General features: G+C 54.1%; 1 protein-coding gene across 3 annotated transcripts; it reads right to left on the reverse strand.

Moving 5' to 3' along the window:
• Window positions 1–27,550, reverse strand: MAU2 (MAU2 sister chromatid cohesion factor). 3 transcript variants are annotated; one of them, XM_047696386.1, is made up of 19 exons: window positions 27,240–27,549; window positions 20,003–20,020; window positions 19,526–19,591; window positions 18,535–18,630; window positions 17,303–17,397; window positions 15,375–15,402; window positions 14,920–15,075; window positions 13,560–13,706; window positions 13,383–13,473; window positions 12,110–12,213; window positions 11,482–11,559; window positions 11,130–11,195; window positions 9,070–9,153; window positions 7,927–7,976; window positions 7,654–7,731; window positions 7,379–7,490; window positions 4,496–4,586; window positions 3,271–3,398; window positions 1–2,901 (listed from the first exon to the last, which is right to left on the reverse strand). In XM_047696386.1, exons 1-19 carry the CDS (start codon window positions 27,513–27,515, stop codon window positions 2,827–2,829), a joined length of 1,839 nt encoding a protein of 612 aa, XP_047552342.1. In that variant the 5' UTR covers window positions 27,516–27,549; the 3' UTR covers window positions 1–2,826. The 3 variants fall into 3 exon arrangements, 2 of the variants coding, with proteins under 2 accessions (XP_047552342.1, XP_047552335.1); XM_047696379.1 differs by having other exon boundaries at window positions 9,067–9,153; XR_007121776.1 differs by lacking the exons at window positions 1–2,901; window positions 3,271–3,398; window positions 4,496–4,586 and adding an exon at window positions 5,098–5,770 and having other exon boundaries at window positions 7,256–7,490; window positions 9,067–9,153; window positions 27,240–27,550.
• Window positions 27,551–27,565: the final 15 nt, after the last annotated feature.

Genomic DNA, 27,565 nt, shown 5'->3' on the forward strand with positions numbered 1-27,565 from the left:
TGGCTCCTGCAAATTATTTTACTTTGAATATATAGGAAAAGAAATCCACAAACGGGAATCTATGTTCTATGGTTATGTCTTTTAAACAATGTTTTGTATTTACAAAATTTTTTTCCTGATTAAAAGCACCAGCTGAAGTTACAGGCTGCTAAAACCATAAGATATTACAAACCCATTAAAAGACAATATGCCAAACATACTTATTAAAAACCCTTAACGAAACAGAAACAATGCAATCAACAAATTTACCCACTGCACCAGGCAGCCCTTCTCTGATTTCCTTGCCAGTGTTCCCAATAATAGGGTGGGGAGTGCTTACCCCAGGGAGAGGACCCTCGCTTCACCCGTGGATGACTGCAAACACCCAGCACGGGGGAGGCAGCGATGTGCGCGTGCGTGCCAGTGAACCTGGGATCTCCCGGCCCAGTCCCCCAAACCTACAGGCCCTGAGGACCCCAAGAGGAGGTGGGAGGAACATACGAGAGTCAGAATAGCTTTCAGTAATTTACCTGCCAACAGGGATCTTTCTGGTGCTCCCCTGCATTGCTGTACACTGAAAGGCTTGGAGTTTTTAATCTGGTCTTCCTAACCACTTAGTTATGACACTGTGTAAGGTCTCCCTGGGGGCTCACTTGCTGCCTGTCTTAAATTCTGATGACTGAGTGAGAAACTGTGAGGCACTCGATTTGGACTTGCAGGAAGGTACTTACGACAGCTTTATGTAACCAGAAGATGCTACGGGGAAGGGGAGGTTCAAAGCTTGCACATGCAGAAATGCATGTACACCCGGTTTGGCTTCCATAAAGCTAGAGTGAATATTAAATATCGAGTACTGAATTTTTAGCTGTAAACATAAAAACTTATCCTTAACTTTACATGAACATAGATAACAGAGTGGTCACTAAAAGCACTTTAACATCGGGACAGATGTTAAGTTTTGAGGTTCTTATTTCAACTGCTCTACATAAAAAATGCCCTAGAAGCAAAGAAAGGCTTAAATAAATATGCAGAGACAAACATGATGCACAGCGTGATCGAAGTAATGAGGATCTGGAGAGGTCAGGCGGTGCGGGGTCTAGGCCAGTAGGGGCAGCTTGTGGCAAGGGGAGGGGGGCTCTGTCCCGTGGGTGGAGGGGAGGGCCTAGGGGATACCCTTGAGCGGAGGAGGAAGACAGGACAGGGCATCTCGTGGCCACATGTCACACCCTCCTCTGTAGGCCTCACAGGCCCCGGGGAGAGCGGGGTCAGCCAAGAAGGTGGCCCTGAGCAGCACGGGACAGTGCTAGGCTCTCCTGGGTAACCCAGGATGCCACACAGATGGTGGGTCCTCTTATGACAAGCTCTGGCCAGCCCATGCCTCCAATCAGCAGCTCACTTTGCATGCCTGTCGCTGGCCCCCAGTGGCCTGATGCTGGCCTGGGAAGGGCACTGGCCCTGCGCAGGGAGGTCTGCTGACAGCCCTGCTTGTGGCTAAGGCACACTCAGGCCTCAGGGCCTGAGCAGCTGACCTGAGTGATCCCAGTGTTCCTTCTGTCAGACACTGAGGCTTTGAAAAGCAGCCCTCACAGTGTAAGGATAACAAGATGCAAACTAACAAGCCACCCGACTAGCAAGACCACTCACCACTCCTCTGTGGGGGGATGCTCCCAGGCACTGGAAGCTGGAGGAGGTGGTGACCTCCACTGCCCCCAATGCCCCCATCACCACGGGGGCACTGCCTCAGCTATCCAAGAGGAGCACACAGAACCAAGCATGGTTGTCTGGGCCTGGCAGAGCCTCTTGGGGTCCAGCTCAGGGAGAGCTTTCAACGCTGTCCCAAGACCCAAGGCGGGTAGGTCTCCTCATCCTTCCTCCTGAGAGCAGCGTGAGGGACCAGGCATCTGCGAATGTCCTCTGCTGAGGAGGCCACAGAGCTGCTAGGAAGCAAGCCCCTTCTTCGTTCAGGCACCCTGAGTTGGGCTGAGGAGGGTCCCCTCCCTTTTCCTCTGCTTCCTGCCCAGCAGTATGGATGCTGATGGGGGAAGGCAGCTGGTGCCAACAGGAGTCTCAGCCCCCCGCCCCAGCTCCGTGAATCACCACACACACACACGCACACACGTGCACACCCGTGTCTACAAGAACGTGCACCTCCATGGCTGGACACGGACTCCAGTCAAGGTGCAGATGTTTTGGAAGCCGAGTTCCTGGATTCCCCAGGATTTCGGACCAGAGGCCCTGGCTGTAGGATGGGGGGACACTGGACAGAAAGGCAAGCTGGGAAAGTGTTATGGTAGGATGTGCATTTTTGTCCCTGACATGCGCCATCACTTCTTCCCTCCCATTCTGGGGCAGAAACTGGCATTTTGCCTCTGGGCTGTGGAAGCTGCTGTGAGCAGAGGAAACACTCCAGCCAGGCATGGAGGCCCAGGTGACGGAAGTCACGTGGCAACGCACCAGCGGTACCACCCACCCTGGCAACTGGCACCCCATTCCCCGCCCAGACACGCTCCCTTGAAGGCGTGACTCAGACGTGGAAGCAGAACTGGCAATTCAAGTCCACTTTAAAGGATGGCTCTGGAAAGTTGGCTCCAACATCCCACCTGCAAGCCTCAGCACTGGGGTCTTGTTACATGGTGGGAGTGGCTGGCCAGCCCTTCCTGGGAGGGCGGAATCAGCCCTGCACACTGCCTGGGGACCTGGAAGCTCTGAAGACAGTCAGAAAAGAGGCCTGGGGACACCCACTCCAGCATACCTCCAAGGAAAGCTCAAGTGCCGTCTGGATGGAAGTAGGGGACACACTGGGCCCCACAGAGGCCCTGAGAAGCTGGGCAGCTCCCTCCAGGAGCCTCACAGGAGGCTGGCCAGGCTCGTATTGGGTCCATTCTGAGCTTGGAACTGCACGGGGGGTGGGCCATCCGTCCACTGCAGAGGGCAGAGAACACACAGGTGAGGTCTTTCCTAGGAAGGAGCAGAGCTGTGCCGGGCTTCGTGTCTGCTCTGGACTGCTGCTCTCTTTGGGCTGAATGCCCAGCCAGGGCCCTCTGTCCTCCACACCTGAGTCAGCGGGACCTCAGGAAGCACCGTGTATCACCCACTTGGGGATTGATGCCGCCTCCCCCAACCGAGAGGGCCCCTGAGTCTAAGCTGAGCTAGAGATTGCTGGAGACACGCAAGGAGATGACTGCCATGCGTGTACTTCCCTTCTCAGGGAATGTGCCCCCTGGAGGCTGCAAGGCTTTGAGGAGTCACCCAGTACCCCGATTTTACCTCCCCCAAACCCAGGTCCTATACCGTGATGAGGTTGTGTTCAGGGAGACTGCAGGCTTCAATGTGGTCCTGGAGCAGTTGCTGGGAGAAGTTCTGGTGCATCTGGGCGGCTTCGTGGGCGTCCATGGCATTCCCACAGGCCTTGTTCAGGTCTAAGGGTGGGATACACACATATAGGGTGGATCCACCTTGCCCTGCCCCACGTCTTCCCCTTGGACGTGGGTAGAGCCCTAAGGTCCAAAGCCCACTCTGCCAGCGAGTTCCTATATATCTGGCATGCCACCTGCCCTGAGCCATGCCTGTCTCAGGGTAAGCAAAGCCCACTGCCAACAGCGCTCACACATGCCCTCCTGAGCTCCTGAGTCACATTCTTGGAGGTGGGTGAGCAGTGTGGGTGACACAAGGGTTGGCTGGGCAGTGAGAGCCTCAGAGCTGCACCCTGTGGCCACTGGCCCTCCTGGGGAGGTCCTGGCCAATCCCCAGGCACAAAGGAACTCACCAGAGCAGAGTGCCCAATACCCACTCCGGAAGCAGAGAGACTGCATGGGCCCACAACCCTACTGTACACCCTCTGCCTCCTCCCCAGAGCCCTTGGCAAGACTCTGGATTTTAGGGGTGCCTGGGTGGCTCTTGGTTAAGCATCTACCTTCGACTCAGGTCATGATCCCAGGGTCCTGGGATCCAGCCCCTCACAGGGCTGCCTGCTTAGCAGGGAGTCTGCTTCTCCCTCTCCCTCTGCTCATGCTGTTTCTTTCTCAAATAAATAAAACTGTAAAAAAAACAAAAAAAAAAACAAAAAAAAAACAAAAAAAAAAACCCCCGCTGGATTTTAGCAGTCCAATCTAAAGAAGGGATCAGCAGTAATGACACTGACACCTGCTGAGAGCCTCCTGGGCACCCAGAGTGTCCTGGCCAGTACCGTTCAATAGGGACGACTGCCACAGCCATTCACGGAGAGGGAAACTGAGGGCAGGGGCTAGGACTCACAGCCCACTTCTTCGCCCAGACTCCAAGAAATGGCCTTGTAGAGAGGGTGGACTGGTCCTGTGTGGAGCTGATGTCATGAACAAGCCTAGTGTCTACTGCCCCCAAATAGGGCCTGCCATGGCACCTGAGCATATGCTAGAACTGGGAGTGCGGCATGCAGAGGCCCAGTCTGGGCACAAGTTCATCAGGGCTTACCTTAGCTCTTTTAGACTTGGGCTCCCAGCAGCCCTGATGCCTGGGCAGGGCTGGCCGTTGTACTCACCTCTCAGCAGGGCTGAGGACCACAGCTGCACGGACATGTCTGGGATCTTGCTGGCCAGCTGCATGGCAGGCACCACCATGTTGTTACTCTCCTGTGGACCGAGAGCAGCCAGGGAAGGGCGTGGGGGTTGGGGCCAGTGGCAGGGACAGCCCAGCACCCATCCACCACCCCCAGCCCAGGCTGTGCCCTCCTGTTGCTGCCTGGAAGGCTCCTACTCCTACTTCAGAGCCCATCTCAAATGACCTCCTCTGATGTACTCTTCAACCGCCTCAGGAGAAAATGAACTGCACCCGCTCTTCCGCTCTCATGGGGGCACTGCTGGCCCTGCACAAGTCTACATGCCTTTGTCTCTAACCAGAGCACCAGAGGTAGTCAGCTCTGGACCCAGAACAGAAGCCGGTTTGAAATGCACATTCAGGGGAGCCTGGGTGGCTCAGTGAGTTAAAGCCTCTCTCTGCCTTCGGCTCAGGTCATGGTCCCAGGGTCCTGGGATTGAGCCCCGCATTGGGCTCTCTGCTCAGCAGGGAGCCTGCTTCCCTTACTCTCTCTCTCTGCCTGCCTCTGCCTACTTGTGATCTCTGTCAAATTAAAAAAAAAAAAAAAAAAAAAAAGCACATTCAGAGACCCCGGGGGGTGGCCTGGGAGGAGGAAGCAGTCTGCCCTGGTGGAGGTGAGGAGGGCTGAACAGATAGGGGGAAGAGGCAGGGCGGTGTCTCTTCTACTGTCACTTTCATGGGAGGCTACCTGACACGTGGTGCTGTGGGACACCAGGGGACGCTAACTCTCCAACCCTGACTGTGTGACTGCATAATGCCGTCCCCCTTAATCCTTAGGATGTGCTGAGAGGGGGCGGGGGGACCTCAACACCCATTCCTGACCCCATGATGACTGGCAGCGCTGTTCCGACCCTGCTCAACCTGGGGACAACAAGCTCTGCTGGCCTGGATACAGGATTCAAGGTGACAGGGGAGAACTCCCAGTGCAGCAGCCACTGGCAGATACCCACACATAGCCGAGAGATTTGTAAACCCTCCAAACCTGCTCCCGAGGCCTAGCTTCAACACAGGCAGGACTGTGTTCAAAACACGAAAGCGCAATGACTTCACACTGGCCCACAGCGGGCACCTCAAAGATGAGCTCCAGGTGGGTCTCCAAGCTTTTCAGAATTGAATAAAGTCTTTCCAAGACCTCAGAATGCACAACAGAACACGAAAAACTACTCTGCTCCTCGAGGCCTGGGGTTGGACCTCTGTCTGGAAGCTGCCAGGAGACGCCCCTGGCTCTCCTAGGCAGGCTCCGCCATGCTAGCTTATGGCCCCACAGAACCTGGTACAAAGATGTGCGATGCTGAGAGGTAGCCTGTGTGTGGCTACTCGCAAACACAGCCATGGGCCATCCAGCCTTCGCAGGCTCAGGAAGAGCTGGCTCTATCTCCCTCAGACCTGGAGCTGCTTGAGGCCAAGCTTAGGCCTGAGGGCTCTTGGCGCCCCCATGTCACTCCAAACAGGCCCAGACACACGAGGAGCAGTGGAGGTTCCTGAATGAGCTCTGTAAGATGCCCTGGGATCAGCCCAAACGTGAACCAGAGCTGCAGCTGAAAAGCTGGTTTGCTTCCCCTGCCCCATTCAAGGTGGCTTCGAGAGACCACTAGACAAATGAGAGCCAGGGAGGTCTGGCTCTATGCCTGGGTCTGCAGTTTGGGGCTCTGTGACCTTAATCTCCTCAGCTGGAAAACAGGAGAACCACATCCACCATACCGAGACACGAAGCGGGCAGCCCACACTCAGCAGGGCCTCATGTTGAGCCCTGGTTCCCATCTGGCCCCCGGAAACACAGAGAGACCACTGTTCCCAAGTGTGCTCAGAGGCTAAGGAACAGGGCGACAGGGTATTCTAAAAGGAGCACAGCTGCACTCTGAAGGAAGAACCCAAAGCTTGTCCTCTTCTTTTAGGGGTGGTGAGGTCCCTCGTGTTCAGGCCCTGGCCACAGTAAGTGCTTGTCATGTGACCATGGGGAGGGGGACATGCCAAGGTTGTAAAAAATGCTCACTCTCAGGGTCTGATCAGATAAAAGTCCATGGGCCAAGACACGGACCCCACGTTAGTTAAAGAAAGGCTGGCTGAACTATGAAGCACAGGCTACTTTGAAATTCTTGCTGCCTGCCACTGGAGAAAACTCTCACCCAGTGGTACAGAGAAAGACAAGATACCAAATTATGGAACAGCCTGGAAAACAAAACCTATGCATAGGCAGAGACGGGTACGGGAAAGAGCCAGAAGACACACAATCGTTTTCTTTTGTTTCTCATGCCTTCTATGACGAACTTTATCCTATTATATAATGTGAACCAAAACTATCTTACAAAACAGCCTTGAGAGGCCAAGGAGTAAGAGCAGGCGAGCAGGTAAGTGCACACCCCGGATTCCCCATCTGACTCAGAGACCTGGAGTTGGCTGATCCCACTGGGGACCTGCCCCAGTGGGCCATTCTAGGTAAGGGTGAAAACACAGGGTGCCATGAGGACAACACTGTGTGTGCTGGGCAAAATGGAGCCCAAGGGATCTGGCTGAGACGACACACCTCTCCGCCCCCAGCTATTAACACACAGAAAGGGGAACCTGCCCTCAACCCTGCTGGCTCTGGACAGCCTGTGGGACTCCGCCTGACCACTGCCTGCAGCTGGCACCCGGCCTGTCTGCCACACAGACCCACCCTCCAGGGTCCAAAGCTCCTCTTCGCCCGCCGCCCCCCCACCCAGCCTCATGGAGCAGTGGGGAGGTTACTGAGATAAGGTCACGGAGGGGCACAGGATACAAACTGCTGCTAGGTGGTAGTACACAAGCGCCGTGCTGGTCCCCTCTCGGCCCAGCCCTGGGCACTCACTCTGTGGTTCCCCAACACATAGAAGATGTGGCCCAGGAGCACAAGGGAGCAGGCTGTTAGCCGGTTCAGGTCCTCTGCATTGGACATCTTCAGAGTTTCTCGAAGAAATCGCCTATGTGAGAACAGACGCTGAAGGCCCATCGGATGCCTTATCAGTAGGAAGAGGCTGCAGCCACCTCAAGGACCTGAGCACATGCTGTCAGGGAGCAAAACCACCCGGAGGGCCAGCCCAGGAGGCGCCAGGCAGGGGCAACCTGTCCTCTCCCCGTACTCACTTGGCCTCATTGTAGCGTCCCTGGAAGAAGGAGAAGAGTCCGCGCACATAGAAAGCTGCTGCTCGCAGGCAGTGTGAGCTGACAAGAGAGACGGGCACACTTTGCTGGTGTTTTTGGGAGTGCAGCAGGCTTCCAAAGGGGAGTGAGAAGAGAGGGGCGAGAGGCATCGGGGACACAGGGCAGATGGGTCCCACAAGCACCGGTGCCACCCCGTGAGCAACGAAAGCATGAAGACAACAGGTCCGGTGGGCACTCAGCTCTTGGGCCGCCTACCTGACAGGGAAGCTATGGTCCGGATTGATCCTTTCCAACAAACTGTATAGCTGTGGCAGAAATGTCAGTTAGGATCGTTTTGCATTTTGAAACACAGGAAAATTCAGCCTCAAATTCACCATTAAATTTGACTAGGGCTGCTTGCATCTTCCCAACCTGAGAGCATCATGCCCTCACTCTGAATCCCATGCCTGAGTAACCTGAGTGGGGAGTGGGGTCAGGACCTTCGAGGACAGGTTTGGACACTACGGAGACTGCATGGAGCTGTTTACTTCCTAACGCCCCCCCCACCACCACCTGATGGCAATCATGGCCTCCAGTGTGAGGAGTTAAGGTTGGGGTCCTCACGGCCTTAGCCTGCCCCACATCAGAGGGGGCTGGGCGGTCAGGGCAGTGGCTCAGTCTCAGCCTTTGTATGGTCAGAAGAGCCCAGTGTGGGGGAGCGCGGTGGGAAGACGGGCCTACATGGGTCTTGTGGGCCGGGGGTTTATAGGGAGGTGCAGGAATCCTGGGAGGCTCTGATAGGCAGCCACGGAACTGACGTTCTAGGTCTCCTCTGGCTGCCAGGGAGGAAGGAGGTGGAAAGGACATGGCTAAAGTGAGCTGAAGCTGCTTCCAGTGTCCCCACAGCACCTCCAGGAGGCAGACACTGGGAAGGCAAAGACACACGGAAGACAAGCTCTCCCATGACCCATCAAGTGTGACCCACAGAGCCCACTCCTAGCCCTAGATGACACTGCCCATCACTTCCTAACTGCTGGAGCAGACATGCCTGGGCCTTCTGCTCCCCGGAGCCCAGTGCATCCAAACCCAGAAGTTGGGAGGTCAGCTAACCTTTCTCTAGACTAAAGATAAAATGAAAGGAGGTGGAACAGCAACTAAATCTCGATACTCTGGAGGCAGGAGGCTAGGGCTGGGAGTGGGTAACCCTAGGGCTGAGGGGGCGCCCAGGGCTGAAGGGAATCGTAGGGCTGAGGGCTGCACAGGGAACCTGGTGTGAAGCACCTGTCCTCCAAGGACAAGCCCTGCTGGAAGGTGAAACTCTGGGGCTGCTGAGATCTGCTGGTGCCCAGGACCACCCCAAACCCACCTCCCCGAATAAGAGTTGAAAAGATACCAAACATGAAGCATGTCACCTACTACCTCTTGGTGTCTATTTCCTTCCCGTATATACACACTCGCCAGATTGGTCACGATGAAGGCCCACAGCTCCTGGTGGTTGGTGAGCTAGAACGGGACACATGGGCATTAGAGGGCCAGGCCAGGCATAGCCCCATCACACTGGGGCCACTCAGTGGCAGCTGAGCCACCCAATCCTCCAGGGCAGCTAATCTGTAATCATGCTTTTTCTTTCCTTTCAGACAGATCCCCCAACCTGCCTCCCAGACCCCAGAAGCATAGAGCTGTTAGCTCTCTTTACTGTAAAACCGTCCTCTACAATAGGAGAAACTTAGGAAACAGAAAAGGAAAATCAGCTGCCCCCGATCCTGCCCTGAGAACACACCACACTTCAGTCTCTTTTCTGCTTGTTTCCCAAGACTGAGACCCAGACAGCCCCTCCCTCCACACCACAAGCAGTGACGCCTGCGACCCCAGGGTGGGCTGACACAGCAGAGGCCTGTGCTGGCCCTGGGAAGGATGCCGCCAGGAGGGTAACAGAGGCTGCTGGGCACCACAGACGCTGCTCATAGCTGCTGGTGGGTGGACCGCTATCCTCAGTTCTTGGGAAATGAGGACGGTCGAGCGAGAGTCCAATCTGAGCAGCCCGAGCAGTATCCGGATCCTGGTTCCCATCGGGGCTGAGTGAACACAGCTGTGCAGGAGGCTGGGGCTACCTAGGAAATGCAGCCCCCCGCCACAGGACCCCAGCATGCACTGAGGGGGCCCAGGAGGTCTTCTGCTCTGAGCATCATGCTCTGGTCTGTTTGTTGTAGGACCACAGGAAGAGCACGTGTCTAGGACCGGGGTCTGAGCGTGTATACTGGCTGCACCACTTCCCACGTGGCCTGTAGGAGCGCCGTGTGGGAAGAGCGCCTCCCCTGAGGCACACACCATCAAAGCAGCAGCAGCAGCAGCAGCCCCTTGGGGCATGTTGAGATGGGGAGGCTCACGGCCACGGGGTAACTGCAGGGAAGAGGGCAGCCATGTATGGGTGTCCCGGTACCACTGCAGCTAGCAGTGTGAGCCTCCCAGGGCCCAGAGGAGTGGGCAAGGACGAAGAGGCTCAGAAGGCCATTCGAGTGGGTCCCCCGCCCACTCTTCAGACTCTGGCATGCTGCCAGAGGCTCCTCCATGTTGTCAAGACCAACGGCGGGGCTGGCAGCATCACGAGCCACACGGAACGTCTCAGAGGAGCAGTTATGCCCCTGAGCCCAACCCCAGGAGCAAAGAGATCTGGAGAGTAGCACAAGGGAACAGAGCAGAACTCCTCATCTGACAGGGTGTAAACTGCCCCCCCCCACCTCTGCTTGCACGCACCCCCCTCCCGGACCCTGGGGGGAAGGTGTTGCCAGCCTCCTTTTCCTGTGGGGACACCAAGGCCAAGGTGGGGATGTGCTTATCTAGTCCCGGAACAAGACAGGCAGAACCGAGACCTGGTCCCGGGCTATCAACTCCCAGGCCTGGGGTGGCCCTGTCCAAGGGGACACACCAGCTTCCTCCCCAGGCCTGTTGCAATCCTGTCTGAGGCGAGGACGTCGCCCCAGCAGAGCTCCTTTATGACCCCCCGGGGCAATCAGCCTGCCGCAGTGTGAGAACAGACCCAGTATGGCTTCTGGGGTGGCTCCAGGGAGCCCCAGAGCCCTGCCGAGGGACTCTGCATCTTCAGCTATAACAGGAGCCAACACCAACCCACAGGTTATCAGGAAGGCTGCGAACTGGGAGTGAAAGCGGCTGAACAGGTCGTGGCACCAGTGGGCACCGGGCTCTCCCTGATGGCGGCCCTCCAGGTTCACCCCACCCCAGGCTGGCCAAAGGCCTCCTTGCCCACAGCTATCCCTCGTCATACTTTGCTGCCAGCGCTGGCCTTGCCGCGGAAAGGCCCGGATAAACAGCACGTCACTGCCACGGCCGGCGTCAGGCTGAATGCTGCAGAGTCACCCACAGAGCACGGTTTTGTGCAGAGGTTGTCCTCCTCACAGACCGTGCCCAGCTCCTCACTGAGAGGCAGCGCCCGCCCCCTGCAGCAAGCGCCGGCACCTTACCCGCAGCGCTGTGGTGAACTGGGCTTCCGCATTGTCCATGCAGTTGACTGAGACGCAGTACAGGCCCTGGAAGGAGGAAGCACGGAGGGCCTCAGGCCACGCAGACTGCTCAGGGCTGACGACTCGACAAGTGACTGCTGACGAGTGATGGCTACCTCTGCGCTTTACTCCCGCAAAGGGGCATAAAGATGGCATGCTTAATGATTCCCTCCTCCTGGGACCCAACTCCACTCCGACTTCAGGTGCTTCTCAGAATACAGCCCACTGGAACCATTCTGGGTCCCGCCTGGGGCAGCTGTCATGGGATTTCTCGCTGGAAGGGGGTTGGGGGTGGGCAAGCCCGGGCACTCACCAGCAGTGTGTGCAGCTGTGCCGCGTGGTTGGAGAAGAGCCGGGGGGACTGCTGGCACAGCTGGCAGACCTGGGAGATCTGCCAGGAAAGAGCACGCTCACCGTCACGAGGTCTCTATGGTGGCACCCGGTGTCCTAGTGGCCTTCGGGAGACCCCTAAAGCTGACAGGTGTGCCACAAAGTCCCAGAAGATGCATCTGTCACAAGGGCCAAGTGCAGCCCTGACCTCCTTGAGAACAACGACCCTTGTCCATTACTCCCACTTCACCCTCCTTTTCTAACATGGGTCTTAGCCGTATAGCACCTTACCCCTACTCAGGGCCCCCCCCACCCTCTCAAGAAGGTAAACATCAGAGAGTATGGACTGGGGCAGGAGGAATGCTAGGATCACTGTCAGGGAACCCCAAATCCTCAGACCCTGTGTTCTTGGGGCATGCAAACTTTTAGGGAAGGAGCACTGATTTGTCACATCCATTGGGGTCGCGAACTAACAAAGTATAGTGAAATGACAAGATCAGATGTTCTGCTGCCACACACCGGGCAAATTTCACTTTCCCACGGACGACTTCTGAGACCCAGCCAGCTCCAACAGCTCTCCCACCCACGCACGTGGCCTCTGGCGGCATTACCTCCTGCAGCGCGGTGGCCTTGTGTCCCGTGACAAGCCTGCACATGATGATGTGCTCCAGCAGGATGACTTGGAAGGAGGACAGGATGGGGCTGCAGTCAAGCACTGGGGGCGAGAGATGGGGGGTGAGCACTCAATGCACAGCTAGAGGAGACCCGAGGAGACGGACACAGTGCCTCCTCAGGACTCTGCGTCCTTCCACCTCCTGCCACACTGGCCCCCTGGCTGCTAAGGCCTAAGCCCATTTGCTCTGTGGGGCACGAGCTCAGCACCAGCTCTGTCACCTCTGTCGGTGCCACTGCACCCTAGAGTGAGGGGTTCATCTCCCCATCCAGGCGGGAAGACAGGCCCAGAGCCAGGTTTTAGTGACTAGAGCGTACTAAGAGGAAGAAATTCCCGGAGAGATCCGCCTTCCATCCTCACTCCACTGTGACCCAGGGACATGCTCCACAGCGCTCTGCACACAGTGGGTTCTAGAAATGCTGCAGGAGCCCAGGAGAGTGCAAATGAGCAACAGGCCCCAGGAAGCAGTGAGGGAACCCAGCTCTTGGCTTCCCTGAGAGGCTGTCCTCATACTGGAGCCAGACGGCGCCCACAGCCCTTTCCCAGCTCATCTGGAGGGAGAGAACCGCCATCCCCGTGGGCTTCGGTTCTCCAGTTCTGAAGGCTCCGCCCCCAGCAGCACTGATGAGGGCACAGGATTATCAGGGGTGCTGAGCCAGCCAGGGACACGGGAGTCTCTGCGTTCCCACTAATCAAAGGTCCCTGGTCCCACAGGATGGATTAGTTGGGCTTCTAGGAAGAACCCATGACCTCCAGAGGACCTGTTGCTAGTCTGGGAAATCTGAGTTCCAGTCCCAGCCTCACCTGGCGTGATCCATGTTACAACACTGAGAACAGACTGCAAAAGCAGCCGCCATCGGTTTGAACTGAGCACTGCTGTCCCAACAGGCCCAGCTTGGGATCCACTAACCCTCATAGCCATCTTGAGCAGTGAGGGGATAGGACAGAGATGGCACAAGAGCACTTCTGGCCTAGGATCGAGGGTCAAGCCTAGGCTTGGCCTGGTCTGCTCCAAGCCAAGACTGCTCCCATCTTCCAACTGGGTTAACAAGACCCACAGGGTGGGGGATTCATGGTGACTGCTCAAGGCTGCTGTCATTCCGGGGTTTTTCAGGCCAACACAAGAGGTGGCACTCAGGCCACCCACCAGGGGGCGCTGTGACCACATGACCGGCCAAGTAGAGTCCAGCAACCACCCGCCCCAGACTTACTTTTGAGCTTCTCCAGCTGCATGAGCGCTTTGTCTGTGTACTTCTGTGCTTTCTCCAGGTAGCCGGCCTGCATGGAGTGCATCACGGTCACCTGGTGACAAGACCAGACAGCGGTGGTCACTGTGGTCCTCCTCTCCCCGCTGCAGCTGCCGTGGCCCCCATCCCCTGGAGACTCACCAGGTAGACGAGCACACACATATGCTCCTTGGGCAGCCAGTGGAAGAGGTCGGCGGGGTTGCTGGGCAGGATCTCATCATCGTGCAGCGTGGAGATGGTCTGGATGCACTGCTGCAGCTGCTTCAAGCACGGCTTCACACTCTTCACCTGCAGTGGGCGAGCAGCGCCACGCAGCTGACGGGCTGCCGACTCCCACCGGGGCCAAGCCCCTTAGGATACGAGGCCCCCATGGGGCAGCCAGCCACGTCCTGCCTGTCCAGTCACCTCCCAGGCCCTTCCTCCCAGGAGCTCCTGCTATGCTCACTGCCTACAGGAGGCCCCCCACTGCCGAAGGGTCAGCCGGCTCTTGCGGCACAGGGTTGGGCCAGGGAGGTCATCTGGGGAACTGAGACTTCGCCACCACCCACTTTTGGGTCAAATCCCAAGGCCTGAGAGAAGCCTGTTCAAAGACCCTGCTCGAGCCATGTTCCTTCTTTGCTATAGTGACCCCAGGAGAGGAGAGTAGGGCTGGGGCTGCTGGTTATACTGAGGGTATGAAGCAGCTCCCTGGGAGTCCTGTATGTGCCATGGTTTGTACAGACTTGCCTCTCTACACTGGGAAGCCCTGTCCCAAGGCCCCCCAGGCCACTTCTGCAGCCATCAGCTCAGCACGAGAGTCTGCTCTATACTCCTGTGTGTCGAGTGTGGTGTTTAGCCCAACAGGCAAGCTGGATGCAAATGGGGGAACAGAGGAGGCCCCTTACCAATCAGACACCCACTAGGCTCTACCCGTGGCCTCCCCGCACACCAGAGAGGTCCTGCCTGTGGCTGGTCACTAGGCCAGGGCAGGGGAAGTTAGATGGAGTGGCACCCCCAAAAGGCTGCGGTGCTCTCGCACACACAGAAGCACCTGCTGCTCAGCCCCACGGGGATTACAGTCTACATCCAGATACAGATGATCCTGTTGGTCCCTTCTCAAACTCCATAAAGCTGTCACCAGCTGGGGGATGGTGATCAGACATGGCCGGAGCACCTGCTGTGGGCCAGGCACCAGGCCACAATGCTCACTGTATTCTCATGGATTCCACAAACTGCCCTGAGATGCCTTCAGCTGTCCACGCTCTGAGCACACATCTGTACCACCACTATCCCCTCCATGATGCTAGGACAAGGAGACCCCCATTCTCCAGTGCTCTCTGCCCATGGGAACAAAGCACTCGTACCAGGCCATGACAAGGTGTGTAGGGAAGGCTGAGCCTCTAATGATAGACATATCATGTGGCCAGTGACAGGAGACAACAGCAAAAGTGACGTCTTGGCCTAAAGCCCGCTCACAGCCTGCCCATTCCCCAACAGTCCTTGGGTGGGAAGCACTACATACCTGCCCAGCATCCAAGTAGTGGGTCACCTGGAGGACCAGGAAGAAGACACGCAGAGACTCCTTCTGAATGGGGTTCCCTTGCCAGTTCTCAACTATCTGTCCACAGAGGGTCAGCAGCGGGTGCACTTCCTGTAACTTGCGCTCCATCAGCAGCAGCTGGGGAGGGATGCATGGGTGCTGGGAGCACCTCTCAGTGCCCAGATCTGCCCCCCTCCAGGGGACCACCAGCACTGTACAGAGAGAGCACAAAACTAACCCAGGGCTGCTTCTTCCTTAGCACAAATCCCTGGAATCAGAGTTTCATTCTGCATCCTGCAGGGGCACCAGAGCCTCACCCTTGTTACAGCCTGCTGTGTATGAGGGTCAGGGACCCTAAGAGGCTACACTGCAGCATGTGAGTGGGGCCCGGCCTCAAGTCCTCCAAACCAGCCCCACTCCACCCAGCCTTGACTTACCATTCCTTTGCTGAGCAGGAATAGGGCTCTGGAAAAGAGAGGGTGAGTCAGTCTGTGAGGTCCTGGAACCTCCCCGGAAGACTGTGCCACCCCAGTGTTCACGGGGACCCAATGTGCAGCAGTCCCTGGTGCTCTCCAGTGAGGTCTGTTTCATAGGCTGTTCTACTTCACCCTGTGTGATCTCTTTTTTGCCTGGTTAGGTGTTCATGAGGTTCAAAAGCCCAGAAGGCATAAACAGGTGCTGAGAAAGTGTGGAGGAGTGGAGTACAGAATGGCAAGCGTGCCACGATCCCAGCCTGGTGGACAGAGTAGAGGGGCTCCTTGTCAGCGGATAGTACTGGGCAAGCGCTGGTGGGAGGCCGGCGCTGCTGCTTTCAGGAGTCCCTGTGGCTGAACTGGCCCCCAGTTTGTTCAAAAGCAAAGTTTCTGGGGCGCCTGGGTGGCTCAGTGGGTTAAGCCGCTGCCTTCGGCTCAGGTCATGATCTCAGGGTCCTGGGATCGAGCCCCGCATCGGGCTCTCTGCTCAGCAGGGAGCCTGCTTCCTCCTCTCTCTCTGCCTGCCTCTCTGCCTGCTTGTGATCTCTGTCTGTCAAATAAATAAATAAAATCTTTAAAAAAAAAAAAAAAAAAAAGCAAAGTTTCTGTTCTGCCAGTCTTTAGAGAGTGCCTGTGTGCTACAACAGACCCTCCATCAAGCAGTTGCCATTCTCCCTGTCTTCTGGGTGAGGTGGGGAGGTCACAGTCACACAGAACAGATGTCTATGCTCTAGGCCACCACGTCATTCTCCGTTGTTATCTCATGGCCATCGAAACGTAAGGCTGGGAACTTTTTATCAAAGTTCTCATGGTGTCACATGTTAGCACCCTACGTCTGTGGTCAGAGGTTCTGGGCCAAATGACCTGTAGCCGCTGTGCTCTGCTGGAGCCCACCCAGGTCACCTGTCCTCAGTGGCACAGAGACCTGGCAGGAGACACTCTCGAGTGAACATGTATAGCGTTCAGCTGCCCCCATGCCCTGTGGGGCCTGAGTGGTGCCAGGAACCCAGTGACAGCTGCAGCACAAAGCGGGCAGGAAAGGCCAGGAATGTGGGACCAGAGTGTGTGACAGCCACTGTCTCAGGGCAGGGTGGCCAAGAGTCCAGGACAGCCTGGAGGAAGCTGAGTGGCTCCAGTGGGCACTTTCAAGTCTCAAGTTCAGAGAACGGAGACGGGGACAGTTTTTTCCCAACAACTCCACGGGCTCAGATCAGCCCCTGTGAAACAAAATGTTCCAGAACCCTAAAGCATAAAACAGAATAAGAGCACCGGTGCCTGGTGCCTGTCTACTGCAGAGCTCTTTAAGAGGTTAAAAAAAAAAAAAGAGATAGACTGGAGGCCTTCACAGAGGGTACACAGTGAAGCACCAGTGCCCTCTGACCCCTGACCCCAGCGCACCAGTCTCCAGACCTCGGTCTAAGCAGTTTTGTAGGTAACATGAACTCACGTCCCCTCTTCTATACGAACGTCCATTTCCTCTATCTCCTATTGTACATCTAAAGCTCCTCTGTGTCCCCTGAGCGGGGACGCCGGGGCTGCCTGCAGGCACTGCCAAGCACACCATGCTTGCCCTCCGGGGGCACCACTCCTGTGTCTGTGCCTCCAAGGAACCAGCCCAGCACATCATATAAGCACTTTTTATCTTACGAGACACTAGATCCATGCAAGCCCCGAGAATGCAGGCTGCCCTCCCCTCCAGTCCACTCTCTCCTCCAACTCCACGAACCAACAGGGCAAGAGACATCAGGTGCTGCTTTCATCCTCGTGGCTTTTACTCTGCAAAAGTGATCCCCATTTCAAGCCAGAGTGCCAATGCTCTTTGCTTCCCCGGGACCAGACAGCCAGGCCGTCTCCAAGTAAGAGGGAGAGGGGTGTGGAGAGAGGGTGCCTACCGTGTGTACTCGGATCCCACCACCCGGGCGTACTCAGCCCCCACGCCCAGGAGGTCGCATGCTGACACCAGGTCCTTCTCAAGTGTGTGCAGTTGCTAGAAAGGAGAGAGTAATGACACTTGCTTTACAGTACCTAGTACCGGACCTTAGTGCTCTGCCGGTGACTTAAAACTGAACCTCCCCACACACCTACCAAATTGTTTCAGTGTCAGTTTTGAGGTAAATCAACCAAAACATCTCATCACGTTAATTACTTTGGGCGGAGAACTCTACCTCGTCTACAGTATACCTCATTTAAGCGTGATGGCTCACAGAGGCAGGAGTTAACCCTTACGGGCACAGACCCCCAATACTTTGTGAGTGTGTCACTGCCTTTGGCGGCTAGTCACAAGGGAGGCACCCAGAGGGGCCCCAAGTGAGGAGGGACTCCCTCAGGGGTAAGTGTCTGTAGACAATGCGAACAGGAAAGGCTCAACAGGTTCAAAAGCAGGTGCAGGTGCCGGGTCTTGGTCAGGGGTGTCGGCCCCTGCAGGGACCAAGGCAGGTGACTCACAGTCTGGCTGCACAGGCAGGTGACAGGGTTGTCATGGAGTGTGGGCAAGAGCAGCCTGGTAGGCAGGCTGGATCTGAGACGGAAGAGACTGGAGGCCAGCCAATGAGGGGGAGGTGTGGGCAGAGCCCAGAACAAAAGAGGTGTCCCTCACAGTAGAGCATACCTGTCCCCATCCTGACCCCCAGCTGGCAGGCCTCTCCACTGTGGCGAGGAAGGCCCAGCCTAGAAAGCCCACGACCCCTGGAGTGTGTGAGAGCACTATGTCTGCGGAGCTGAAGGGAGGCTGGGCAGGGGACCTACAATAGGCAGTCCCCTGGTCAACTCTTACAGTAACACAGTGGGTCACGGGCAAGAAATGCTCCCCAAATTTACAAGAACACAGGCCAAAGGAAGCACCGGAAGGGAGGAGAACATGAAGACAAGGCCCTGTGTCAGCCCCCATGGGGATGGACACTCCCACCATCACCCTGGGTGCTGCCTGGGGCGGGGGGGTGTCTTGCAGAGGACAGAGGCTGGTTAGCAGGTAAAAGAAACATCTCTGTGCCCCCACCCATTCAGTGCAGCAGCCTAAGGAGGGCCAGTGTGTCCTGGAGTTTGTTATTTGTACTTGGGCGGGCCTGCCCCAAGGTCAGGGCTCCTGCTGAGCACCATCCTTCTTGGCTAGGCCCGAGGTACTCACAGCGAGCTGGAAGAGCAGGCGGCAGTGCCAGTATGGAGTCTGCTGTGAGATCTGGATCGCTTTCCGCAGCAGTGGCTTTGCTGCGTCTACGGAATTCTGAAAGGAAGCAGTCAAGTTTGGGAAGGAAAAAACAAGCCGGCAAGCAAGCTGGATTCTTTATGGAACAGCTGCGGCACCAGAAGGCCACTCCTGTTCACGCTCACCAAAAGATTTCTGGGCTGCCAATTTACTTTATTAATAAAAGAGAAGATTTACTGGACTCACTGGTTGAGAAGTTTTTGCATTACTCTTAAAATAACTCCACATTCAATTAAACTGAAAAGTAGCTTTAGCTCAAAGTTTTGAACAGTCAAATTAAACAACAAATTGCCATCTTTCCTGTTCTGCAACCAGAGAGAGGGACCAGGGATATGAAGGAGGCACCCCGTGCTGCCCAAGGAGCCTCACGTGTGGCTGCTTTAAGAAAGGAAAAGTGATTTTCAGCTATGCTTGAGATCAGGAACCAGGTTAAGAAGGCATATGGAGGGGCGCCTGGGTGGCTCAGTGGGTTAAAGCCTCTGCCTTCAGCTCAGGTCATGATCCCAGGGTCCTGGGATCGAGCCCCGCATCGGGCTCTCTACTCGGCGGGGAGCCTGCTTCCTCCTCTCTCTGACTGTCTCTCTGCCTGCTTGTAATCTCTGTCTGTCAAATAAATAAATAAAATCTTAAAAAAAAAAAAAAAAAAAAAAAAAGAAGGCATATGGATTTGTTTAGAAATGAATTGCCCAGAACCTAGGAACACAGCTATTTTTCAACAGTCTTTGATGGAAAGATTTTGCTGGCCTTCATAGCAAGTGACGACCCATGGATGCTCTATTCCAGGGCATGGGAGGTAAAAAAGGGGCAGTAGTAAAAGCCAGAAGGGAGTCCACTTCTGAGAGCCCCAATATGCCATTGTGCCTTTGCTATGGGGAGAGTCACTCTGCTTTCAGAAACCTTCATGTGCTCTTACCTCTTGACAATATAACTCAGACAAGAGACTTGCTGCTTCAAATTTAACATCTTCGAATTGTTGGATCTAATAACATCCAGTTAAGGAAGCAGAGACATGGCAAAGAGATCAGTTCAAAAGGGCCACAACTTGGAGTTCTTACACAGTAGAGGTTGGTGGGACAGGAGCACCCCTGCCTGCTCTGAAACGTCAAGTTCACCTACTCCTCTAGCAACCTCTATGTCTGGTGCCAGATGGGTGAAGAGCTAGATGACAGGGCACAGGCAGGAGCATGGGTGGTACCCAGGGACAGGATGCTGGTCTGTAGAGGGAGTCACATCCAAGAAGGGATTCTTCAGCTGGGGCAAAGCCTAAAACTTTGGGGTGCTTCATGGGGGGGGGGGGGGATTCAAATTTACAACAAAATCTTTCTTCCAACCCCCGCCTCCCACAATGGAGCTTTCTTTAACAGGAATGGTACCAATAAGAAAAGGATACTTGCTGAGATATCAACCACTGAAAAGAAAAAGAAAAAAGGATTAACTCTCAGCCAAATACTGGATGCCCGCTTAACTGGGCTCTACTTTGGGGTTTACAGAGGTTGTCCTATCACCAAAAGCTGCAGGTGTTCAGTTAAGTGGGAAGGTGGCCTGCTTGGCCTGAAAGGGTAGGCTCACTTTCCCTGCAATCCCATCACCAGAGTGCACCTGGGGGAGAGAGAATGAGTACCTGTGGGATCCCTTACGGACAGGAGTTTTCTGTCCTGCCAGCCCCCAAAGTCAGATTCAGAGCCCCCTCCTATCACAGCAGAGATGCTTCAGGAGGACGAGTGCTGAGAGCCCCCGTGTACCACTCACTGCAGTACATGGATAGTCGGCAAACCATGACACAGGAATCAACTGCAACTGGAGAGTGGATTGGGAGGTGTCAGTCCTTCCTGGAGAAGTGACATTTAAAAGATGCTTGGAAATGAGCAAAGCTAGCCTCAGAGTGGAGGTGGGAGTGCTCTGAGAAGGACTGCTGTGGGTAAATATGGCCAGATGGTGGCAGGGACGGCTTTAAGACCTGAGCTCCCTGTCCTACCCTCTGCCGGCACACGCATCAGCACAGGGTTCAAATAACATGCTCCCGCTTGGGGACTGCTGTGCCCTGCAGCTCCACGTTCCAACAGGAGGCGATGCTCAGGATGCGTATGGGCCAGTCCACCACATGAAGTACACCAACCATGCTCTGTCAGACCACCTAGGACCCAAACATACGCCAGACACTGTTCTGGCCCATCCACTCAGTCTACAGAAATTCACAGAGCCTTGCCAATTGCTGGCAGGAAGATCTGGAGCTGAAGAGAAGACCCTGACTCACCATGCTCTGTGGGAGAACAGTGTGTGTGTGGGGTATGATGCTTGGGGTTGGGCCTTAAAAGGCGAGGGTGTAGAAAGTGAGGGGGGCAGTTGTCCCTAGGCAAAGAGGGAGTAAGAGGTACTTGGGGCAGAGGAAAGCCCACGAAAAAGGCAGAGGTCCAAGAAGGTTCGGCTGGAAGGCCTGATGATCTCTGTGCCATCCATGTGGGAGCAGTGCCAATGGGTGAAAATGCCCCAATATCACTCCCAGGGCCTTTCTTGGTCAGAGGTATAGAACAGAAGCACCCTATCAGATCTGGGTTTTAAGAGTCCCTAGAGGCAGCAAAGAGAATGTGAAGGGAGGAAGACGGCCCGTGGAGCTGCTGGTCTTAGACCTAGAGATGCCTCTGGGCCAAGGGTGAATGGTGGCCCAGAAAGTCAGAGGCAGGGAGAGCCTTAGAGCTGCCGGAGATCAGCTGCCTGCAAAACATAGGTGGGCCAGGAGGGGGCGCTGTGGGAAAGGGAGAGAGGAACAGAGCTCAAAACCTCCAGCACCATGGGGCTCCTAACAGACACACATACATGTGCACACATGCAGGGCCCAGGCAAAAGGCACTCTGCAGCCTGCCTAAGTGTCCGTTCCCAAACCCCCACTGTGGCAGGGACAGGAGGGGTTCAGGGTCCCCGGGCGGGGGGGAGGCAGGACCAGGTTCAGCCACATGGGTGATGTCAACGGAGCCCGTAAATAGAGAAGTCAGGGTGTGCTTGTCTACTGAAACCACCCATCCCCACGGTGAAGTTCAGTGCAGGGAGAGAAGCTCCCGAAGACCACCAGCTGGAAGAAGGGAAACCAGTGGAGGAAACTGTGTGACTGGAGACAGGGTTGGGCAGAGAGAGCTGCAAGACTGGTCCTGTGTCAGGGCAAGTCAGTCACTTTCCCAGGACTGTCAGTCAGACAAACGAAAGACTTCACTTCTGTATCTTTGTAACACTTGCAAAATAAATACACAAACCAGAAATATGGACACATCAGAAAATATATCTCACAATTAGATACATGGAACACCTTACCTAGGGTGACTACTTTATTCAAAGTTGCCACCTGATCTGTATGTTTTACTACGCAACGCTAAAAAATACCTTTTATGTCTCCTTCCTCCTGATGGGAAAGAAGCCAAAGAGAGAGCTCACCACTACTGGGCAGCCTGCAGCTGCGGGGCAGGGACACAAACTAACCCTTGAGAAGTTCCTGGGGTTACCTTGGGTCTCTCAGGGGGAAGTAAGGGTCACCACAGTGGCAACACAAGCCCTGAGGGGTGGTGGCGTGAATGAGCCCATCTCTCATGCCTGGAAGACCATCCAGCACTGTGTGTTTCAAGGCTTCTTGTGCCTCAAAATCAAAATAATTGTTGTTTTTAAAATCAGGTTTTTAAACCACCAAAATGTGCAGAAATAGTTATTAACCACAACTCCTTTCGGATGCAAGCACAGCACTTAGGAGCCAGCCTGCCTCCTTCTGCTGTGTGACCTTGACTATGAGAAGTTGGAAGTGGTCCCTACCTCATGGGTTTGTTCAGGGGTCGAATGAGATAGTGTCCCTCAGAAGACCACATGTGGAGCCTGGCACGTAGAAGGTGACAACAATACTTCGATGATTTCCAAGCAGGAACAGGAAGAAATCAGGGGTTGGAGGGGAGGCAGAGGGGTGAGTTGGTGGAACCGTGAAGGGATGGTTCCTAGACAGATTTCACATCCTGAAGTCAGGGGAGGCTCAGAGAGTTAGTGGAGAAAATAGAAATGAAAACAGGAGGAAGCACGGATCACTCTTCCCTGAAAATGCTTAATGCCAAGTTCTGCAGATACAGCTTCGGCACAAGGTTTTGCTCCCAGTGATGGGGCATGGAATTTGGCAGGACACGATGCTGAGCAATTAAAGATCTGCTCCAGCCACACCTGCTGATGAAAGGCCCAGAACTCAGCTCCTTCGGGCCTTAAGAAGAGAAAGGGAAGCATTTAATCACTTGCTGAGAAAGTAAACCAGAGATTCTCAGGTTAATTCTGGAAGAGGAATTAAAAAGCATCTGGATGGCACAGTTGGGAGCTGCTTTCTAAGTCAGGGAGCAAAACCACCACTGACAAGCAGCTCCATTCCAAACCCAAAGAGAAAGCAAACGTGGCACCAACAAGGATACCGCAGTCAAAGCAACCAGTGTATAAAGGAAGACAACCTGGATTATAGAAAACTGAGAACAGGGGCGCCTGGGTGGCTCAGTGGGTTAAAGCCTCTGCCTTCGGCTCAGGTCATGATCCCAGTGTCCTGGGATTGAGCCCCGCATCGGGCTCTCTGCTCCGTGGGGAGCCTGCTTCTTCCTCTCTCTGCCTGCCTCTCTGCCTACTTGTGATCTCTGTCAAATAAATAAATAAAATCTTTAAAAAAAAAAATAGAAAATTGAGAACAATTCACCGCAGCAAAGTAGCGCTTCCTCCTCTGTGGCTTCCAAATTCGCGAAGTCTAAGATGATGATGCATTTTCTAGGCCAAGGGATCAAGAGGAATGTGATCAAAAGTTTAGTTAACAGGGTATTGATACACATCTTAGTACAGACACGCAGGTTCTCTTGATTCCACGGAGGACGTGCAAATGACTACAACGGAACTGTCTGCTGGAACCACAGTGTGAAAATAAGGCAAGAGAAGACTGAAAATGCACACAGGCACAGGTATGCAGCAAGAGAAAAGCCAAGGTGAAAACGAAATGAAAAGGAACACAATATGAAAGAAGCTACAGAAGAGAGCTTCACAAATTCTTTAGCCAAGAGATTTCTGAGTAAAGCGACATCTCTTACAACCATGAACTATTTACTCCAGGAGTCCCAGAGCAGCCAAGAATTCTGATGACACACACACACCATTGCCAAAACCATAATCTAAAAGGAGAGACTCTCAGGTGGAGCGTCCAGCCATGCGCCACAACAGCTACAGGAGTTGCTGAGCAGACCCAGGGAATGAAGAAGCCAGCAGGTGATCCAAAGGCCTACAAAGGCAGGAACCAGAGAGACCAACAGCTTTGACCTCAGAGAAAGCTGCTGAGCCAACGGAGAAACATCCTTCATACCTCTGATGGAAACACTTAACAGATAATTCTTTCAAAGTTGGTAGAACTGATGAAGCTGATTGCTAAGTATAAAGATTATTCTTTTTTTTTTTTTTAAGATTTTTTAAATTTATTTGAGAGACAGAGAGTGAGCGAGCGAGAGAGGGGCACAGGGGCGGGGCAGTGCAGAGGGAGAGGGAGAAGCAGACTCCCCACTAAGCAGGGACCCTGATATGGGGCTTGATCCTGGGAATCCAGGATAAGGACCTGAGCGGAAGGCAGAAGCTTAACCAACTGAGCCACCCAGGGACACCCCAAATACATTATCTACTTTAATATACTCCTTCTACAATGTTTACAAATGTGGCTGAGGCAGTTAGACACTGACAGAAAGCAAACAGAGGGTAAATAATCAAGCCTTATATTTAAAAAAGTGGTTACTGGGGCACCTGGGTGGCTCAGTGGGTTAAGCCTCTGCCTTCGGCTCAGGTCATGATCTCAGGATCCTCGGATTCAGCCCCACATCAGGCTCTCTGCTCAGAGGGGAGCCTGCTCCCACCCCCCACCGCCTGCCTCTCTGCCTACTTGTGATTTCTCTGTGTCAAATAAATAAATAAATAAATAAATAAATAGAAATCTTAAAAAAAAAAAAAAGTGCTTACTAAGGATAGGCTGGGGATTTCTCAAGAGAGAAAAACAAAAGACATGAAAATAACAGGGAAGCCAAATGTGATACTAAGTTCAGAGACCCATTAAAAGTTTTACCTAGAACACTCGTAACGTTACAGAAAATTAGTTCAGAAAAGAACAGCACAAGGAATGATCTAGGAGAAAATAGTTACAAAATACTTAAGAATCATTTACGTTAAAAAAAAAAAAAGTAGAACATGCAACTATTGATTTCACATCGTGAGATTAGAGTCCCATGTTGGAGGTAGAGTTTATTTAAAAGAAAAAAATGCTTTTTGATACTTTGGTTTGGCGCCCTAAAAAGAAACTGGAACCTCTTTGGCCATTTGCTCTTCAGGACTAGAAACAAAACACTTCTAAAAGTAGAACATATTAATGATTTTTTGTTGAGCGAGTCTGGGAAAGGAACCAATAAAAGTTGAAAGCAGCCTGATTGGGGGAAAATCAAAGGACTAACAAAGAATGAAGATTCAAGAAACACACTTGTGTTGCAACACAATGGAAGATTACATACAATTGCAGAAGAAAAACAGCACCGAGAACAGCACTTTAACTGAAATCTGGACAAATTCCCAGCTGCGGATGCAACTGACAGAAAGGAAGGGATTTCCAAGTATAACTTAGTGTGAGTGCAGAGGGGACCTTGTGGCTCTGTGGGAAACCCCACAAGATTCAGGGCTCTGTAAAATCAAGGGAAGACATTTCACAAGCATAAGAGATTAAATTATGGGTCCAAAAGCCCAGCGGCTACAAGGAAGCAATCTGAGGCATGGCTGCTTCCTCTCTACAGCACCGGGAGGGCAAAATGGGACAATATACACAGCAAATAGGAACCACTGCTAGAAAAAGACTGAATGACCCCCAAGACGAGGGAAGGGAGGGGAAGGATATATTGTGAATCCAGAGAAGAGAGAGATTCAAAACCACTCTTCACTGAAGGCACAGGGCTACCAGGCCAGAGCAGTCAGCCTCCAGCATGCCCACACCCAGGAGAGTCTGGAGCTTCATCTGATCTCTCCTTCATCACTGCCTAGGAGAGACTGTACACCAACTAGTCACAGCTCAGGCATTCCTTGGGATCGACCTGACACCTTGAGTCATTTTCCAGGTTCGCTTTATCCATCCCATTCAGGCCTGCTCAAATGTCACTCTTACAAATAGATTTCACTACCTTTGCCCAAAAAAGCACCATCTCTTCACCTGGACCATATTTTCCATGGTTCTTCTATCATGGCCTACCCTTTTACTACATATTTAGTATTTGCCTCTTTCACATGAAAACATAAGCTCACATTAACAGGGACTATTTTAGTCATCACGGATCTACGGCACCTAGAATAGAGCTTAGCACCTGGTATGAGCTGAATAAGTATCTGCTAAATGAATAAAAGGGATAAAAAAATTCATAAAAACAATAATGACTTATTGTCTAGGCATTGAAGCTGGAGATCCTGAGCCCAGGTTTGAGCCAGTTTTGTTAATAACTTGATGTGTAGCTTTAGGCAAATCACTTCATCTCTCGGGACCCCTACTGCCTCACTCCTAAAACAAGGAAGGTGATCAAGCAAGGACTAAAGACCCCTTCCAACTCTACATTCTGCAAAACAAACATTTGATATCCTTCCAAAGGCAACTCACTACTGGCCACAGGTGGGCTGGGATTTACCTCAGATCAATACATTTCAAAAACTTAAGTTGATTCTTTTTAAGAAATCAGTTAAGTCATATAAAGCTGGGTAAATGGCAAATGGGGGCCTGGTCTGATGGGAGCACAACGTTGCTGTGACAAGAAACAACACCAAGGGCAGAAGGGTCACAATGACAGCCACTTTCCCACATTCTTTGAAGCACCAAGATCCCACAAGTCAAGTTGGGGGGGGATGGGGTCTCTCTTCTGAAGGGGAGAGAGGAGGAGAAGTCACCAGTGATACAGAGAGAGCAGGGGCTTGGAGATCCCCCCATTCCACCCCATCGAACCAAGTGGTCCTGGAACCTAGGCCCCCCTCAGTCCTGCCTTAGAGGATTTTAACCTCTTCTCTCTGAACCTCAGCCTGACACCTATGACACCCTGCATCAGTGATTGGGGCACAATACCCTCCAGACACTTAACAGACTTCCAGGTCCAGGAGAGAAGCCCTTCTTAGATTTCCGGAGAGCTCAAACTTCAGATTCTCAAGGGATGCCTGTACTGTCACCCTGACCCTCTCCTATCCTGAGTCACGTCAGGAGGGAGCGTTCAGGCTGATGCTCCAGGGTCTGAGCCCTGAGGAACTGGAAGCTGCAGATCCCACTGGTCGATCTGGTGGCCTTCCCTAAGGCGCCTACAGATGATATGCTCCTGAAATCCTGAAGAATTAGGGGACCTTGTTGCTCCTGATAAGAGACAACTCTCGAGTACCCTGTCACCAGAGACATTAAGTAAGGTACAGAGAGAGGCCCTTGGGGGTCCCTGAGAGGCTGGCGGTTTCGGGGTCCTGCTGCCCATGCGGAAGTCGCGCCCCAGGTCCCCTAAGAGAGGCCAGGCGGCCCCTGCCCGCTGGGGTCGCAGTCCGTCAGGCCAGGCCCAGAAAAGAGCCCGCGCCTCCTCCCTCGCGGCCGGGTCCGCGCTCACCGCCTTCTCCAGGTGGCTGCGCGCCTGCTCGCTGTTCTTGGTGTGGTGGTAGAGCACGGAACCGAGCTGCAAGTGCGTGCGGGCCTCGATGCGCTGCGGGGGCTTGAAGGGGAACACGGCCTGCAGGCAGTGCACACACAAGCGGATCTTGGGAGGGCTGGAAGTTCGGAAGTGCTCGGCGAAGCCCAGAAGCGCCAGGTACCACGACTCGGCCGCCTCCGCCTGCGCTGCCTGGGCCGCCGCCGCCTGGGCCGCCGCCGCCGCTTGAGCCGCCATTTTGGCCTCCACAACAACAAGCCGCCGCCACAGGGAGGCGGAAGCAGGCG

This window comes from Lutra lutra, chromosome 1, assembly GCF_902655055.1.
Source record: "Lutra lutra chromosome 1, mLutLut1.2, whole genome shotgun sequence".
NCBI lineage: Eukaryota > Metazoa > Chordata > Mammalia > Carnivora > Mustelidae > Lutra > Lutra lutra.